At 41.7% G+C, this 19,306-nt stretch overlaps 1 protein-coding gene across 3 annotated transcripts in view; it reads right to left on the reverse strand.

The window, feature by feature from the left end:
• MYO16 (myosin XVI) overlaps positions 1-19,306 on the reverse strand; it is a 303,016-nt gene that overhangs the window by 156,643 nt on the left and 127,067 nt on the right. For all 3 annotated transcript variants that reach the window (XM_069883455.1, XM_069883453.1, XM_069883454.1), the window contains exons 8-13: positions 15,369-15,444; positions 13,813-13,966; positions 10,871-11,021; positions 3,273-3,383; positions 2,336-2,401; positions 951-1,078 (exon numbers count right to left, since the gene is read on the reverse strand). In XM_069883455.1, the coding sequence (XP_069739556.1) occupies positions 951-1,078; positions 2,336-2,401; positions 3,273-3,383; positions 10,871-11,021; positions 13,813-13,966; positions 15,369-15,444 (686 nt within the window). The remainder of the gene's footprint in view (positions 1-950; positions 1,079-2,335; positions 2,402-3,272; positions 3,384-10,870; positions 11,022-13,812; positions 13,967-15,368; positions 15,445-19,306) is intronic.

The following is a 19,306-nucleotide window of genomic DNA, read 5'->3' on the forward strand; positions in this document are numbered from 1 at the left end:
GCAACAAAAATGCATACATACCATTGTGTTTATGTGTTCATTTGAATTCTTGCAACTCTAAAAAAGCATTATTAGCTGCTTTTTAGTATCAAATCCTCTCTATTTCATAGGATTCAATTCCCTTATAATTACGGTAGCTCAAGAGCAATTACAAGGTTTATCAAATAGATCAGCTTTTATTCCTGGCCAAATAGAAGTCAAGCTTCCATCCTCCCACCTCTCCCCTCTATCTCCCACGAAGCTCTGCAAACCTTCCCAATATTTCAGCCACAGCAGTTATCCAAGTGAAAAGGCTGAGCAACAAATTTCTTCCAGCAGCTACCCAAACTCACCAAACTCATTGCCTTTCAGCTAGGGCGAAGGAAGAAAAGGGATTAACAGATTCAGGGATCAAGACTTTTAAGTGAATTAAAAGTTTCCCCATTATAAAACTGGCATATCTGGATGAAACTGTTTCACCGGGGATCTCTAATACGTTTATTCACAAGCTTGAAGATATTTAACATCAAAACAGCGTTGTGAATAAAGTAAATTTTGAACTCGGAAAGCTAAATTACAAGTTCATGGCTACACAAACTAGTGAGGTACAGTGGAAACTCTATTACAGGTGCCCCAAGCCAGAGGTTTAGAATTTAATCAAGGACTTCCCATTAGTTTCTGTTTCTAATCCACAAACACACATAGTGGTTTTCAAATCTTTACCATTAACTCTTTGTTCCTAATTAGATGCAGCTAAATGGAGTGGCAATCCCCCGAGAGACTTGCTGAACTTGAGCTATAATTAAACCTTCTCCAGTTCTACTTTGCTCTAACGTATGATACAGAGATCAGTACACAGAAAGAAATCAGTTAGAGGAAAAACTAAAAGGGAAATCTCGACTGCTGAGTCCTGGGGGAAAGAGCTGAAAGGCAGGAGTTACAAATGAGTTAATCGAAAGATAAATTCTCACCTGAGGATAAAGCACTGGGGACGCTGCTCCTGGAATAGCATGTGGTAAGCTCTTTCAGCACAGGAAAATATATGTGGGGGAAGTGAGGAACACAGTTTTCCAGAGTTACTTAAGTAAAGCTGGGTGACCTGAAAAATTGTAGAAAATTAACACGATCAATACATTTTGAAGCAATTAGGTCTCATCACACTAATTCTGGGTCATTTGTATAGCTCTTGAAGCAATATGAATAGAATCTCTGTATGTGCTGAGGTGGTTACAGTGGATTACAGTATCTATGATGGTTTTAATTAAAGAAAACAGAGCTGTTAGCATAGAAGATCTAATTAAGATCAAAAATTAAACATGACTAGAGTGCTTTAAAAAAACGGGGTTTGCTTTACATAAAATAAAACCTAGCAAGTTATTTTCTTATACCTCACGTTTATAGCTCTCCAATGTCTTGACATAAAAATCATGTAAAATGAAATACGATTATCCCATGAAAAGCTGAAATTGCAATCAAAGGCTTAAGTCATAAACAATTTCATTTATTCCGTGACAGAGAGGTCTTGCTCAAATAATCTTTCTACAACATAGAATAGCATCTGTGATTCAGCCTGGAGGAGAGAAGGCTCCAGGGAGACCTTAGAGCCACCTTCCAGTACTTGAAGGGGGGTAGAAGAAAGCTAGGAAGGGATATTTCACAAGGGCGTGGAGTGATAGGATGAGGGGGAATGGCTTTAAATTGGAAGGGGGAAGATTTAGATGAGACATTAGGAGGAGAATATTCATGACAGAGTATTTGAAGTTCTGATATTCATGAATATTCAGGGTGGTGAGACACTGGCACAGGCTGCCCGGGGAAGTTGTGGCTGCCCCATCGCTGGAAGTGTTGAATATCAGGTTGGATGCGACCTTGGTCTGGTGGGAGGTGTCCCTGTCCATGGTCAGGGGGAGAAAACGGATGATGTGAGCTCAACCAACCACTGCATGAACTGTAAGCACCAGTTCAGCAGTAGCAAAACCCACCAAAATCATATTATATATCAGGAACTGGTTTTACACAATTGGAAGTGCTACTGGTAATAGAAACAATTAGCAAATGGCTGCTTTTCATAGAATCACAGAATCATAGAATAACCAGGTTGGAAGAGACCCACCGGATCATCGAGTCCAACCATTCCTATCAAAATTTTCAAAATTTTTTCAATTCAGAACAAGTAAAAACAGTGACATTTTGGAAGAAATTAAAATGTTTCTGCTATAACTTTAAAACTAAAATGCTCCCAGCATGAAAAGGACCACCTATGTTAATTAATTCCAGTGGGTTTTCCTGTCAATTGAAATGGATGAATCCTCTTAAGAAGATCAACATTGTAATATTTGAAAGAGAGAATGCTTACCATGGTAGAATAAATAGGAAGTTCTTTAAAGGGGTTAACCAGCAATAGTATATCACCAATGTAGGTCTGAAAAAAAGAAGATATAAGACATGGTTAAGCAGACATGGTGGTTGTGGATGCCCCATTCCTGGAGGTGTCGAAGGTCAGGTTGGATGGGGCCTTGAGCAGCCTGGTCTGGTGGGATTTGTCCCTGCCCATCACAGAGGGGTTGGAAATAAATGGGCTTTAATGCCCCTTCCAACCCAAACCATTCTACGATTCTATGTGGTGCTGAGCTAACAGTTGGACTATATGATCTTAGAGATATTTTCCAACCTTAATGATTTTATGATAATAAATTCAATCTTTAAAGAAGCTAATGGTTTTCCTCCAAAAAGGACTTCTGGCAAAGCTTCTAAAACCAAGCTCTCAACATATTAAACGCAGTTGACAAATTCAGAGCTTTTAACTTCCTAACTTTAAATTAACATCTATATTTACAATTCAAATGGCATTAATTATTCTTTTTGTAATAAAACTCAGTTCTTCATAATGGAATATTATGCACAGAAGAATTGAACTGTGTATATTATTAGTCGATTTTTTTTTGACAGTTAATTCGTCATTTACGACAAAACTTCAAAAATGTGACATGCCTGCCACGTAAGTTCATCAAGCAATTTTTTGAGGGATGGTTGACAGAATTTAAAAATGCTGTATTGATTATGCAAAATTGAGACATGAGCACATGAGTTTTATCCAAGCCTACCTGAAATGCTATTCATCACTTCATTTCTGATTTTCCTAGATAAACTTGAGAAATTGCAGGGCTTACACACACATTTAACTATTAGATACGAGTGCGGGGCAAGTACTTAGGCTAGTAAACCTCTTTTTACTATTCACTTATTTGCTGTTCTTTGAAAGCTTAACTCTTGGTAAATGAAAAGCAACTCACGTATATCTGATTATTATTAAAACGCTTCTGAATCTCATAAAGCAGGCTGCTGTCAGTTAGCTCACTCAGAGATGCCAGGTCATCGTTTGGAGCTGGAGGCATTAGCTTGATCTAGAAAACACAAATTAGAGAAATAAAGTAAATTCACAGCTAATTATTCCATACTGTAAGATTCTAACTGAAAATATAAACCTAGATCACTAGAATTCATGGGAGAAAATGCATTAGGAAACTGGAAGCTGGGAAGCTGTAACTCCACCCAAACAATTACACATCATCATTCCTAATCAAGAGAAAAACATCAAAAATTATTATAAATATTAAGGTATATAACCTCATGAGTCTGACAGGCTCTTAAGAACAAAGACTTTTATTTGAGTGCCATTTGCCAACCCTGAACCCATGAATATTCCCAGCTTAAATGCAATCCTCCTGTTCTCTTCATTAAATGTTTATGGCAGAAGAAATTAAGACTATCAAAGTTAGTGCACTTGTCATCTATTTATTGCCTAGTATTTAAAAAGCTCTGCAACTACTCTTCATCACACAGGTTTTTAAATTCTATTAGAATTTTTCCTGCAGAATAGAAGGAAATGAATAAGAAGTGAAAATCGTGTTGTCAAGGAGACTAGAAGAGACTCAGAAGCAGCTACTTTAGCCATAAGTGGGGAATGAAATCAGCTTAACAGTTTTTAGATTTAGGAGGAATAACATAAGCTCTGCAAAGCGAAGTAAATGCCTCAGAAACAAAGAAATACAAAAGAATAGGAGGCAGAAGAGAAAAGAAGAGTGATAAGAGAAATCTAATTAAAGACAAAATAAATATTAATACTTGTAAACTATGATCTACATGCAAAATGTAGGTTGATTCCTTTTTTATGTCAGGCCAAAGAAACCACTTTTACATCTCAGCATAATGCCTAGAAACAGAAAATTCTGTTAACGACAGTAAAATTATTTAAATTGGTTGTTCAGATTGTACTAAAACACTCTCATGGTGTCTATTTTGAGGATGGACAATGAAGATGAATTTTATTTGTTTTATTGTTCTCCTTAAGGTGAAGGCTAGGAAGAAAAGCAGACATTGCCCTTTCTGGGAGAACAATCCAACATCCTCAGCATCTGGCAACAGCATAGGACTAACAATCTTTTTCATCTCAATGTTTCTAGATACTGAAAACACACAGACAAACACTCATTTCCATGCAATTTTTAGGAGACTAGGAGCAAACATCAGGACATCTATAGACATAAACGAGCAGGATGAATTAGATAGGATTTTGTATCTACAAAATGCAGCGCTACAGACTAGGAGAAGTCTGTCTAGAAAGCTGCCTGGAGGAGAGGGACCTGGGGGTGTTGGTTGACAGCGACTGAACATGAGCCAGCAGTGGCCCAGGTGGCCAAGAAGGCCAATGGCATCTTGGCTTGGGTCAGACACGGCGTGACCAGCAGGGCCAGGGAGGTTCTTCTCCCTCTGGACTCGGCACTGGTGAGACCGCTCCTCGAATCCTGTGTTCAGTTCTGGGCCCCTCACCACAAGAAGGATGTTGAGGCTCTGGAGAGAGTCCAGAGAAGAGCAACAAAGCTGGTGAGGGGGATGGAGAACAGGCCTTATGAGGAACAGCTGAGAGAGCTGGGGGTGTTTAGCCTGGAGAAGAGGAGGCTGAGGGGTGACCTCATTGCTCTCTACAACTACCTGAAAGGAGGTTGTGGAGAGGAGGGTGCTGGCCTCTTCTCCCAAGTGACAGGGGACAGGACAAGAGGGAATGGCCTCAAGCTCCACCAGGGGAGATTTAGGCTGGACATTAGGAAAAAATTCTTCACAGAAAGGGTCCTTGGGCACTGGAACAGGCTGCCCAGGGAGGGGGTTGAGTCATCTTCCCTGGAGGTGTTTAAGGCACGGGTGGACGAGGTGCTAAGGGGCATGGTTTAGTGTTTGGTAGGAACGGTTGGACTCGATGATCCGGTGGGTCTCTTCCAACCTGGTTATTCTGGTGATTCTATGATTCTACACTAAGTCACGCTTATTTGGCCCTATCAATATTTTTCTTCTAAAAATAGTATCGCATATCATTATCAAAATATTTATCCCCAAGGCTTAGTTTGAGTCCAGTTGTGTTCAATATCTCCATCCATGATCTGGATGAGGGGATTGAGCATACCCTTCCTAAGTCTACAGATGACACTAAGCTGAGAGGAATTGTCAATGTGCTTGAGGGTAGGGAGGCTCTACAGAGGAATCTGGACAGGCTTGGAGCCATGGGCTGCGACCAAAGAATGAGGTCCAACAAGGCCAAGTGCTGGGTCCAGCACTTGGGACACAACAGCCCCATGTAGCTCCAGGCTTGGGGAAGAGTGGCTGGAAAGCTGCCTGGAGAAGAAGGACCTGGGGGTGTTGGTTGACAGCCAGCTCAGTATAAGCCAGCAGTGGCCTAAGTGGCCAAGAAGGCCAACAGCATCTTGGCCTGTATCAGAAACAGTGTGGCCAGCAGGACCACAGAAGTGATTGTGCTCCTAGACTCAGCACTGGAGAGGCTACACCTCGATTCCTGGGTTCAGTTTTGGGCTTCTCACTCCAAGAAGGATATTGAGGGGCTGGAGCATGTCAAGAGAAAGGCAACAAAGCTGTAGAAGGGGCTGGAGAATAAGGCTTACGAGAGGTAGCTGAGGGACCATCTACAACTGCCTGAAAGCAGGTTATAGCGAGGTGGGTGTTGATGTCTTCTCCCAGGTGACAGGTGATAGGTTCTAGGAAAAGGTCTCAAGTTGCATCAGGGGAGGTTCAGATTAGATATCATGGAAAATTTCTTCCCCAAAAGAGTTCTGGGACACTGGCAGAGGCCGCCCAGGGAGGTGACTGAGTCCCCATCCCTGGAGGTGTTTAAAAGATGGGTAGATGAAGTAGTCATGGATATGGTTTAGAAGTGGACAGATGTGGTTGTACTCAATGATCTCAAAGGTCTTTTCCAAGCGAATCTACGATTCTATGATTATTCTATCTCTATAGTGATTAAACCTACACGATGCTAGAGAGAAATGTCTTAATTTGTAAATAAAAGAGAGCTTGGATTTGAGCACTGCCCTGGATTTCTCCACATTTGCTGAACTGTTAGCACAACTCCTTGTCCTTTCTTGGCTCCTATCAGCTAGAACTCATATAGTTAATACCTGGGTATCATTTAGGTCCTGTGTCAATGGTTATTTCATAGAATCATAGAACAGTTTGGGTGGGGAGGGACCTTAAAGATCATCCTGTTCCAACCTCCCTGCCATGGGCAGGGACACCTCCCACTAGATCGCAGAATCATAGAATCATAGAATCATAGAACCATAGAATAACCAGGTTGGAAGAGACCCACCGGATCATCGAGGCTGCTCAAGGCCTCATCCAACCTGGCCTTCAACACTTCCAGGCAGGAGGCATCCGCAACATTCTATTTCCCACAGGATGTTTAGGGATAGCCCCATCTTTTGAGGGAGAAGAGTTATAGATGTGCATGGTCCCATCCCATGTAGTCCTAGGCCACAGAACAGGCCCTGGCTTGTTTTATTTCATAATCTGATGATGGATGAGATGCTGACTCAATAGAGAGATGGTTAGGAATGTGAAGAGCTCAGCTAAACTCTGAATAAGGAAGGGAATTGAAATTCCTTTTCTATTAACATCTGTTTTCTACAGAGTTAAGGATTTGGTGATTCAGCATTTTCTAGGAGACTTCACATAAAAATTCACAGCTCAAGGAACAGATAAATCACATGGAAATTAGAAACCCTCAATGCATTAAAGTCACAACTAATTTGACATAGCAGTAAAAGTAATTTATATTATTATAATAACTTCTTTGTAGTCTACTTCAAATTCTGTCCTCATCTCATTTTCTGAGCATAGAGATGAGTTTTCTCTATTTTTTTGCCCTGATGCATGTATCTGGCTAACATACTGATTGGATGATGCATATTTTACAGGACATAAAAGACAAATAGCCATGAATGACATGAAGCTGAGTGGTGATGACACTAAGCTGAGTGGTGCAGTTGCCACATCAGAAGGATGGGATGTCATCCAGAGGGACCTGGACAAGCAGGAGAAGTGGCCCTGTGTGAAGCTCAGAGGTTCAACAAGGCCAAGTGCAAGGTCCTACACCTGGATCGGGGTAATCCACAGTTTCAATACAGGCTGGAGGATGATGTGATTGAGAGCAGCCCTGCGGAGGAGGACTTGGGGGTGCTGGTTGATGAGAAGCAGAAGAAGGAGATGAAGCTGTTGGAACAAGTCCAGAGGAGCTCTACAAGGATGATCAGAGGGCTGCAGCACCCCTCCTATGAAGACAGGCTGAGAGAGTGGGGCTTATTTAGCCTGGAGAAGAGAAAACTCCGAGGAGACCTTATAGCGACCTTCTAGTACCTGAAGGGACCCTACAAGAAAGCCGGAGAGGGACTTCTTACAAAGGCCTCTAGTGATAGGATGAGGGGCAATGGGTATAACCTGGAGAGGGGCAGATTTAGACTAGACCTAAGGAGGAATTTCTTCACAACGAGAGTGGTGAGGCACTGGAACTGGTTGCCCAAGGAAGTAGTGGCTGCCCCATGCCTGGAGTTGTTGAAGGCCAAGCTGGATGGGGCCTTGGGTACCTGATATAGTGGGAGGTGTCCCTGCCCACATCAGAGGGGTTGGAACTGGATGATCTTTAAGGTCCCTTCCAACTCAAACTCTTCTATGAATCTATGTTTCCACGAAATACATCCTCTGTTCCAATATAACTACCTCTCTGGAAGTTATTAGCTTTTGAGCTTTTTGAATACTACCAATGAAGTTCTCTATTTACTGATTTAAATTGCATCTGCTTAACAACATGCAAAGATAATAATCTCTAATGATTTTTGTTGGTTTAAATACTGCCTCACTGAAATAAGAATGCATTCCAGCTATTATGTGTAATGCTCCGATACACGTGGTTGTCCCTTGAGTATGTGATAAGTGACATGAGAACAATCAAAAGGGCATCAGGGGATACTCTATCACACAGCTCACATGGCCAATTATATGTAAACAAGAATTATAAGCCTAAGACAAAATAATTTTTTTTGTTTAAAAAGCTCCAGTTAAGAAAAGGAAAAGATTTAATCTGTATTTGTTCGTAGCATGAAGCACAAAATTCGATTCCAGGCCAATAATTTCAATCTGCTACCAGAAAAATACCCTTCCCAGCTGAAAGAAAGAGAAATTGCTGGCTACAATAAACTTCTGGATACTATTCATGCTGCTTCCTTTGTTTGGCAGCACAAACCTTGACATTTCAGATTATCAAAGAACGCGTTTTACCTAGGAAAAAGCAAAAGTTAATACACGCCAAGATAAACTCAAAATGCCTCATCAATGTAATCATTTGATCCCGATTTCTAGTGCTTCATGTAATAAAAATTTACTTCATGACAAATAATACTTTGTTAAGGTTTTCTTTTTCCATTATTCTTGCCATTAAAAAAACCCGGGGGCTACGTATAAATTTGAGCTGTTAGGTTTCTCTAAGCCAAAAAAAGTTACAAGCTTTCTCTATTAAAAATGCATGTTTCAGATTTAACAAGATGAATTTTTTTTTTCTCTCTGATCCCCCAACAAAGGCCTAATCTGCATGCCATGTTGCGAAAGAATGTATGAAATTTCTGACACAGAGCTTAGGAAATATCATGCTGATCTATTTCAGTAATATATGAACATAAAACCCAAGTAATGACTCCACAGATCCTATTGAAAAATTAAACAGTACATGATTACTTAGAACGTAGACTCGAAAGCAACTGGTAAGAATAAAAGAGAGTGAAACTCATTAGAATTAGTCTACCCAAGAGGCAGGGAGAGAAGGAAGGGGCTGTTCAAATCTTTCCTTTAGCATCAGCACTAAATAAAAATTTTACTTCCCAAATTGTGGGGGAAAAAAAAAAAACACAAGAAAAGGGTTATTTAGAAATACGGTCTTTGAAAACTAAAATCTACATAAGGGGTCTGTACGGAGACCAGCGCTGTTTAATATTTTCATTGATGATACAGACAGCAAGATCTAGTGCAACCTCAGCAAATTGGCAGATGACACCAAGCTGAGTGGTGCAGTTGTCGAATCATAAAATAGTTTGGGTTGGAAGGGACCTTAAAGATCATCGAGTTCCAACCCCCTTGCCATGGGCTGGGACACCTCCCACTAGATCGGGTTACACAAAGCTCCATCCAACCTGGCCTTCAACACCTCCAGGGATGGGGATGTCATCCAGAGAGACCTGGACAAGCTGGAGAAGTGGGTCTGTGTGAACCTCATGAGGTTCAACAAGGCCAAGTGCAAGGTCCTATCCATGGATCTGGGCAATCCACAGTTTCAATGCAGGATGGGGGATGATGTGATTGAGAGCAGCTCTGAAGAGAAGGACTTAGGGTACTGACTGATGAGAAGCTTGATATGAGCCAGCAATGTGCACTCACAGCACAGAAGGCCAACCAGATCCTGGGCTGCATCAAAAGAAGCACGGCCAACAGGTCAGGGGAGGGGATTCTGCCCCTTTACTCCGCTCTCATGAGACCACACCTAGAGTACTGTACCCAGTTCTGAAGTCTCCAACAGAAGAAGGATATGGAACTGTTGGAACGGCTCCAGAGGAGGCCACAAAGATGATCAGAGAGCTGGAGCACTTCTATGAGGACAAGCTGAGAGAGTTGGGGCTGTTCAGCCAGGAGAAGTCTCATAGGAGACCTTAGAGCAGCCTTCCAGCACCTGAAGAGGCCTCCAAGAAAGCTTGGGAGGGGCTTTTTAAAAGGGCATGGAGTGATAGGATGAGAGAGAATGGCTTTACATTGGAAGGGGAAAGATTTAATTAGACATCAGGAAGAAAATCTTCACAATGTGGATGGTAAGATGCTAGCAGAGTTTACCCAGGGAAGTTGCGGATGCCCCATCCCTGGAGGTAATTAATGACAAGTAGATGTCACACTTGGGGACATGGTCAGAGACAGACGTCAAAGGCCTGGATTGATGGTTGGAATTGATGACCTTAACAGTCTTTCCAAGCAAATCCATTCTGTGATTCTCGGAGGAGCTCTGCACCTTCCAACCTCTGCAGCCCCTGACCCATCACCAGTAGCTGTCAGGAAGCAGCTGTGAAATTTGTCAAGAGGGAAATCTTTTCAGGTCCACACTGACTATGGGGGGCGATCTGGGAGACAAAAGAAGACCTCATTCTGGAAGTTGTAGAAGGATGGGTGTTGGTCCCTTCTCCTAAGTGACAGGCAATAGGAGGAGAAGAAATGGCCTCAAGCTGCACCGGGGGTGGTTCAGATTGGACCTCCAGAAAAATTTCTTCACTGAAAGGATTATCAAGCTGAGCAGCTGAGGCTGCCCAGGGAGGTGGTTGAGTCCCCATCCCTGCAGGGATTTAAAAGACAGGTAGATGAGGTGCTTAGGGACCTGGTTCAGTAGTGGACAGGTATAGTTGGGCTTGACGATCTCATAGGTCTTTTCCAGTCTAGAGATTCTATGACTTAGATATAGGCAATCTGTATTTCCAGACCTAAGGACTAAGAAACATTTCCAGCCACTGCAGGGCATTACCTGTTCGAGTTTGGTTGTAGTGGTCACAGGGACGTTTTCCGACGTACTGTCTTGAGATTGCTGCTTACACAAGCCTTTGGCTGCGTCTTTAAACATGGTGTCTTTCTCCAGCAAACTGTCTTGCTTGGCGATCGGTAAAGCCAAGGGATTGCTACAAAGAGAATCAATAAAGCAATTAGTCTCCTCCTGAAGATGTCAGACAAACAAGAGATTGCCACAAACTCAGAACTGAAATACAATTGGGGGATGAGATATTAATTCCTGCTCTAAATAATATAAATATAAATATAAATATAAATATAAATATAAATATAAATATAAATATAAATATAAATAGGTGAGAAACAAACTGTTAGGTCTGTTCCAAAAGACGCAGATCAAACCACTTTGATTTAAAATTCACCTTTATGGATATTTTCTGCTGAAGCAGAACTGAGAGAGCAAGAGAGGATACGCGTGAGTCTGCTTTTGACAGCACCAGGCTGGCAAATCAATAGCCAATTTGGAACCTGAATTTCAAATCCACGATTAACATATGCAACAGCATTTTTATAAATACAATGTTTTCAATAATTCAATACAGATGTTGCCATTGCAGCTAAAAAAGTCAAATCTCACCATTCTTTAGGTTATTCTTAACCAGTCAACATCCAAGGGATATTTTATGACCAAAAGCTTCTTTGAATTTGTGAGATGCTAAAAAACAGCAAACAGCCAGCTCCTGAAATTACTTGCAATGATACACAACACTCTTTGCTCCCATGGAAGTTAAACCTATCCTTACATGCATGGAGATGCTTTGCCTTCAGACTCTTCAGACCGTATCGCACATCTGAAAAACAACAGTGCCAAAATCTTGGATGAATTTGGCAGCGTTTTGCATCCAGAGGAATTAGCAAGGAATCAAGCCCAGGAGCTGAGAACACTAACATCTTCAAAACTAATTGTCTAGGCTCTGACAGCGCAAACAAGACAATCTCACGGAGCAGCAACTCGCCAAAATACGTCCGCAAGGTCTTTGAAAGGAAAAGAGAAGACAACGTGGGAATGTGGAAATAGTGCGTTCCACTATGGGAAAAAAAATCCAGATACTGAACTTGTTTAAAAATAAATATATATGTATCTCTTATTTTTTATTCAAAGATACAAGATTTTGATTACTGATTAGTTCCAACCCCTGTGCTCTGGGCAGAGACACCTCCCACCAGACCAGGCTGCTCAAGGCCCCATCAAACCTGGCTTTGAGCACTTCCAGGGATGGGGCAGCCACAGCTTCCCTGGGCAACCTGGGCCAGTCTCTCACCACTGTCATCATGAAGAAATTCTTCTTTATGTCTAATCTAAATCTTCCCCCTCCAGTTGAAAGCCATTCCCTTTGTCCTGTCACTCCATGCCCTTGTGTAAAATCCCTCCACAGCTTTCTTGGAGGCCACTTTCAGATATTGGAAGGCTGCTCTAAAGACTCCTTCTAGTCTTCTCTAGACTGACAATGCAAACTCTCTCAGCCTGTCCTCATAGCAGAAGTCCTCCAGCCCTCTGATCATCGTCGTGACCCTCCTCTGGACCTGTTCCAACATTCCCATATCCTACTTCTGTTGCAGATTCCAGAACTGTGCACAATACTCCAGGTGGGGGTCTCACGAGAGTTCAGTAGAGGGGAAGAATGACTTTACAGGATGGAAATACTGACATATCACAGAATCACTAGGTTGGAAAATACCTCTTGGATCATCGAGTCCAACCATTCCCATCAATCACTAAACCATGTCCCTCAGCATCTCATCCACCCGTCCTTTAAACCCCTCCAGGGAAGGTGACTCAACCCCCTCCCTGGGCAGCCTCTGCCAGTGCCAAACGACCCTTTCCATGAAAAATTTTTTCCTAATGTCCAGCCTAAACCTCCCCTGGCGGAGCCTGAGGCCAATCCCTCTCATCCTGTCCCCTGTTCCTTGGGAGAAGAGCCCAGCTCCGTCCTCTCCACAACCTCCTTTCAGATAGTTGTAGAGAGCAATGAGGTCTCCCCTCAGCCTCCTCTTCTCCAGGCTAAACACCCCCAGCTCTCTCAGCTCTCACATATTACCACAAAAATGTGAATGATTAAGAGAAAAACATATTAAAATTACTCCCACAGTTAACTATGACTCAAGTTCAAAACGAGACTGTGAAAAATAAAACAAGTTGAAATAGAAGTTTCCCAGAAAACAGTGGAGTTTTATCAAAATATTTCTATTAATATTTCTATGTATTTCTATTAGTCACAAGATGAACTTAAGCAACGCCATTTAAAATTGAACTATAGGACACTGTAAGAGAAGATTATATGCTAATGTAGGTGAGTGGATTAGCATAAACTGCCTTCTTTTATGAAAATTAATGGATAATTAATAGATAATTAACCACAAAGGGAGACATAAGCCAAAATAATGTTGCATAATAGACAGAAAGGAGTGTTATCTAGGGTAATCATATTTGAACAAGGTAAGACTGTTGCTGCCATCATAATTAACCAGGAAATTATTGCACCTTACAAGGAGGAACATTTACTTTAATTTTTAGGTGTATAAGACATCATATCATGATGCTTCCCCTCTACTCTGATCTTTTGAGATCCCCACCTAGAGTAGTGTGCCCCATTCTGGAATCCCCCCACAGAAGAAGGATATGGAACTGTTGGAACATGTCCAGAGGAGGGCCATGAAGATAATCGGAGGGCTGGAGATCCCCTGCTATGAGGACAGGTTGAGAGAGTTGGGGTTGTTGACTGGAGAAGGCTTCGAGGACACTCAGAGTGGCCTTCCAGTGATTCTATGATTAAGGCTGACCATGTCCAGATGGGTTTTGAACATCTCCAAGAACATGCAGGTAGGTTCCACAGATTGAGAAGTACAGTTCAAATTATAATTTGGCCTCAGAGCATCATTCTTAACAACAGAAACACTTACAGTTTATTGGAAATTGTGGGCAGATCATGGATGATCTCTTCATATGGCTCTTCTTGAGATAAAGCAGGAACAGCTAAAGGATCTTTCCTTTTTTCCTCCCAAACAACTTCAGCCTTCAGAAGCATTTCCTCGATAAACTCAGAAGATGCAACATCTAAGACATTAGAACACCAAGATATCAGTCAAGGAAAACAGTGCAGAAAAGCTCCTTTCATTTAAAATCTCTAGATGAGATTAAAATCAAGATTAAGCATCTGGCTAGACAAAATCAAAAGAATTGCCCAGATATTGATCATAAAATAATACTAGAAATAACTGAGACAAAGGCAAAGTACATCCCTGGAAGTGTTTAAGGCCAGGTTGGATGGGACCATGGGCAGCCTGGTTGAGTGAGATGTCCCTGCCCATGGCAGGGGGGTTGGAACTGCATGATATTTAAGGTCCCTTCCAACCCGAACTATTCTACGATTCTAAATTCATTATGGAATTAAGTTGTTATTTCCAAAACCTCAAAACGATTCTCACCGTGTAGTGAACTGAAGTATCATTCGATAATTCATAGGACTTAAGAAAAGGCAACACAACTGGTTTCGACTCCGTAGTTCAATGAAAGTATGTGCTGAAATCCTTTTGAAACATTTTACATTTCTACAAACCAGATTTGTGTGTCTTGTACCTCAGAAGCGTTTGCAGACTAGAAATATGATTAATTCAACTACAGTCTCTACCTTCCACACAAACGCAAACTGGTACGTGTCTAACCACAAAAAACTTCCCTGAGGTTGCGTCATGAAGTTCTCTGTGAATGTATTTGTAGGTGGCACATTATTTGAAGCATAACATATCTTAGTTTATTAGCCAGAGGAAATTTCTCCTCATAATCATCACAGAAAGATTCTATTTTCTACATTACTGGGTTCATTCTTAATTTTATCCTAGGCATAGAAGGTTGAACAACCACACTTTTCTTCTCTCCAACACTGCTGTCCAGCAGTACAGCATTAGTCCTCCTTTGGTCTCTGGGTTACATCAGTTGATCTGAAGACCATTCCAACCTAATATATTCTATAATTCCGTTACCTTTGGAGCCGTTGCTTCTACCTCTTGTTGCTATCTGTTCTAAGAAGGTGTTGCCTTCTGTGAGAAACAACACTTGAAAACTGGATGGTGAATTTGCTTTCCGTTGACACCTATAGAGATTCCAGGTCATGAGGCTATGGACTATTATCAGCTGAGACAGAGAAGGGAACTCAACGAGAAGTCACCAAGGTGGTGTAAACATAGCTACCACCAAGGCACTGAAGAACTTACGAGGAAGAAACATAATGAAAGAAAAAACAGGGAATGCAACAAGTGGAAAAACACGCTACTGCTCGATATGACATCCTGCATGGTCATGTCTAGCAGCTCTCAATATTGCATGAAAAAACATACGCATGTGTAAATAATTCTACATATTATATAAACTACATGTATAGTCATATATATGTGCGTATAACTAGAAGCAAGGAGAAAAGAAAACACAGTAACTAATACATCCATGGATTTTCACCTACCTGAAGGCTTTTCATTATTGCAGTTAAGAAGGTTGGGATTTGCCCAGTGCACCAAGAGCAGCTTCACGAGGTTGGTCTGAAATGGGCAGAGAAAGGGGCATTTCAAACGGCAGAAGCGGGACAGGAGCAGCATAACTGTCATTCATTTAATTAATTCCTTTCTGCACAAGCTCAAATCATAGGGTAGACCATAGGCAACACCTCAAAAATACTACTTTCTGCAGCTTTTACACGCGTTCATACGAATCACAAAAGGCAGACTAAAATACAGTTCTCGTACCTTTTCAGTGTATCCTCAGCATAACCCCAGCCCTAAAATCTCCTTCCGTTCTTACAGATGTAAACAAACCCACACCAGTAAGGAAGAAACCTTCCATCACCACCTAAATTGACTTAGATCGCAAATATTTCTCTGTGCCTAACTAATTCAACAACTGCGTAGCATCACTGCCAAAAGGGTCCGACTCACAGCCATCGTGGAGGTAAATCTGTTCTCTGTCAGTAGCTGAAATCAGCTCATTTATCTTATATTTACCAAATTAATTTAACGTATTTATAATGGGAGCAATTACAGTAGAGTAGGTTAGAGTATCCTACAGTGAAAAAGTCTCACACACATTTTCAAGACTTGCAAGAATGCTGCAAGCAACTGGTTTTACCAAGATCTTCTATCGCTGCATTGAAGCCTCAAGAGATATTTCTCCATCAAAGACAGCAGTAAAGTGAGAAGGACAACGGTTGGACTCGATGATCCGGTGGGTCTCTTCCAACCTGGTTATTCTACGATTCTATGATTCTATGAAAGCTGGTGAAGGGGTTGGAGAACAAGGGTTATGAGGAGCAGCTGAGGGAACTGGGGTTGTTTAGCCTCGAAAAAGAGGGGAGACCTTATCACTGTCTACAGCTGCCTGAAAGGAGGTTGTAAAGAGGTGAGTGTTGGTCTCTTCTCCCAAGTGATAGGCAATAGGAGGAGAGGAAACGGCCTCAAGTTGCACCAGTGGAGGTTCAGACTGGAAATCATGAAAAAAACTGTTCACCAAAAGGGTTCTCAGGCCCTGGTAGAGGCTGCCCAGGGAGATGGTTGAGTCCCCATGCCTGGAGATACTTGAAAGATGGGTAGATGAGGTCCTTAGGGATATGGTTTAGTAGTGAACAGGTATGGTTGGATTTGATGACCTCAAAGGTCTTTTTCAACCAAGAGATTCTATGATTCTGTGTCTACTGGTTGGTCAGAAAGCAGTAAGAAACTGCACAAGGAGCAAAAAATAGATTTGGAATGTCAATATAGAGTTCAATAAATGAAAGATCTGTTTCCACTTTTGAGGATATGTTAATGCAAACAGAATTTATAACCACCAGAGGAGGCCAGGATGAGCACTGGGGAAAATAAACTGTGCATAAAAGAAAGGATTCTTCAGAGCAGAAAAAGAGAGTAAGTCAAATAGGACCTGAATTGAAAGGCAGCTAAGCAAAAAGATAGTACCTTGGCACGAAAACAAGTAATAAATAAATTAAATCTAAAAAAGAAGGAAATTATTGAAAAAAAGTCAAATGCAACATCAACAACCCACCCCTCCCCAACCCCTCCCCCCCCAGTAAAATGTCTAATCCCAGAAAAACAGGGAAATACTATTGCAAATTTCCATAAAAATAAAAAGATCTTGCTGTTCTCAGCTTTCCATTCTGGCAGGAAGAGCAGAAAATTCAGCAAAGCATGGAAGCAGGGAGGAAACCATAACAGGTTTATTTCCAAATCCAATTAGACCTGTTTCCAACCGAGAACTCTCAACACATATATCCCTGTGTTTTTTCTTTATAGAAAAAAAATGGAGCACGCTTAGTCATTGAGCTGGCTAAATCTGCAGCAGTCCCATAATCTCGTTAACAACCATTCTGAAAAGTGGTAGTTTCTATCAAAGTAGGGGGGGTTAAATGCATTTTCAGTTTAGTAGCATTACACAGCTTTTTGGGTTACTAGTGGTCTGGACAAATGCCACAAGTAGTCTTTTCCATGCTGCAATGTCAGTGCTTGTAGGAAATAATTCCTACAAGAAATCCTTGATGCACATCACCAAGACTAAGGTAGTCAGGTCACTGCTAATTTCCATTTCCTGCTTTTGGATAGGTAAAAGTCTCTGTGTTAGTTTTAACCTCATTCACTTACGTTTTAGAAGGTGCATTGTAAAATCTGATTGCCAGATCTTCAGAACTGTGCCTACACGTAGAAATATTTGTAGAGTAATTACAGCAAATTGCCGCTATCCAAAGGTATCTCAATTGCAGAGTTACAAATCCTAGAATTACAGAATATAGAATGGGTTGGGTTGGAAGGGACCTTAAGGATCTTCCAGTTCCAGCTCCTCTGCCACGTGCAGGGACACATCGCGTCAGACCAGGCTGATCAAGGCCCCATCCAACCTGGCTTTGAACACTTCAATGAAGGGAGCATCTGCACTTACCCAGTGTCTCACTACCTTCATCATGAAGAATTTCTTCCTAATGTCTAATCTAAATCTTCTCCCTTCCAATTTAAAGCCATTCCTTCTTGTCCTATCACTCCGTACCCTTCTAAAAAGCCCCTCCTCATCTTTCTTGGAGCCCACCTTCAAGCACTGGAAGCTGCTCTAAGGTCTCCCTGCAGCCTTCTCTTCTCCAGGCTGAACAACCCCAACTCCCTCAGCCCGAAAGGGTAGATTGTAGAATAGTTTGGGTTGGAAGGGACCTTAAGGATCATCCAGTGGACCTTGAAGGTCATCCAATAAGTAGATATGAATAGGTTAAGATAGCAAGATATAATGCATGGTCAGATCTGCAGGCAGACCACCACCACGCCATAAAAGCTATGGGTTTTTTTTTCCAAAATATGAAGTGGAAAAAGAAAACCAGCATGCCTACAGTGAACCTGAGCATTAGTCCTCTTAGGAAATATTGGAAAAAATATTTCTTCAGCCTGGAGAAGAGTGGGCTCTGAGGACACCTTAGAGCAACCTTCCAGTACCTGAAGGGGGACCCACAAGAAAGCTGGGGAGGGACTGTTTACAAAGGTTTGCAGTGTTAGGAATAGGGGCAGTGGGTATAAACTGGAGAGGGGCAGGTTTAGACTAGACTTAAGGAATAATTTCTTCACCATGAGAGTGATGAGGCACTGGAACATGTTGCCCAGGGAAGTTGTGGCTGCCCCATCCCTGGAGGTGTTCAAGACGAGGTTGGATGGAGCCTTGGGTAACCTGATCTAGTGAGAGGTGTCCCTAGAATTGGAACACCAGGGGATTGGAACTGGGTGATCTTTAAGGTCCCTTCCAATCCAAACTATTCTATGATTCTATGGTTACAAAGAAATTAAGTGCCTTTCACTTTCATGGGAGCAAGTCTTATGATCCAAGGAGCTAGAAAAACATACACAGATAAACAGAGAAAACATAGGCTGGACATGGGAGCACTGGAGTTGAATCATTCTTTAAACTTAATGAAACATGGAGTGCAACACTGGAAATAAAAGCTATACAGAAAATAAATGCGGAATAAATAGATTTACTGCAGTAGGCACTTCTAAAGCCTTCAAATATTATTTCCTCTGCCAAGTTTTACCACACATTAAATGTTAGCTAAGCAATTTCAATGCTCGTTTTCGTAAACCACAGGCTCAGTTCTTCAGGAGCACTGGCCAGTTGAGAGACTGTGGCCTGTTGCCACAGAAAAGTGGCTGCAGTGACACAGTAGGAAATACAGAGTATGAAGGAGTGATAGAGGTTGGAAAGAATCTCCCTATTCACCTCAGGCTGCAAAGGGAGCTCCAAACTGCTCTCGAGTCATGCTAGTTAGCAAATTAGCTGGGGAGCAGAATTGGTGCCCTGAAAACTGTTTTCCTCTCATGTATGATCAGATATTTTCCTCTGAAGCAACACACAGGACACTCGATCTGCTCCAACAACTGCAAA

The sequence above is a fragment of the Phaenicophaeus curvirostris genome, chromosome 1, assembly GCF_032191515.1.
Source record: "Phaenicophaeus curvirostris isolate KB17595 chromosome 1, BPBGC_Pcur_1.0, whole genome shotgun sequence".
Taxonomy (NCBI): Eukaryota; Metazoa; Chordata; class Aves; order Cuculiformes; family Cuculidae; genus Phaenicophaeus; species Phaenicophaeus curvirostris.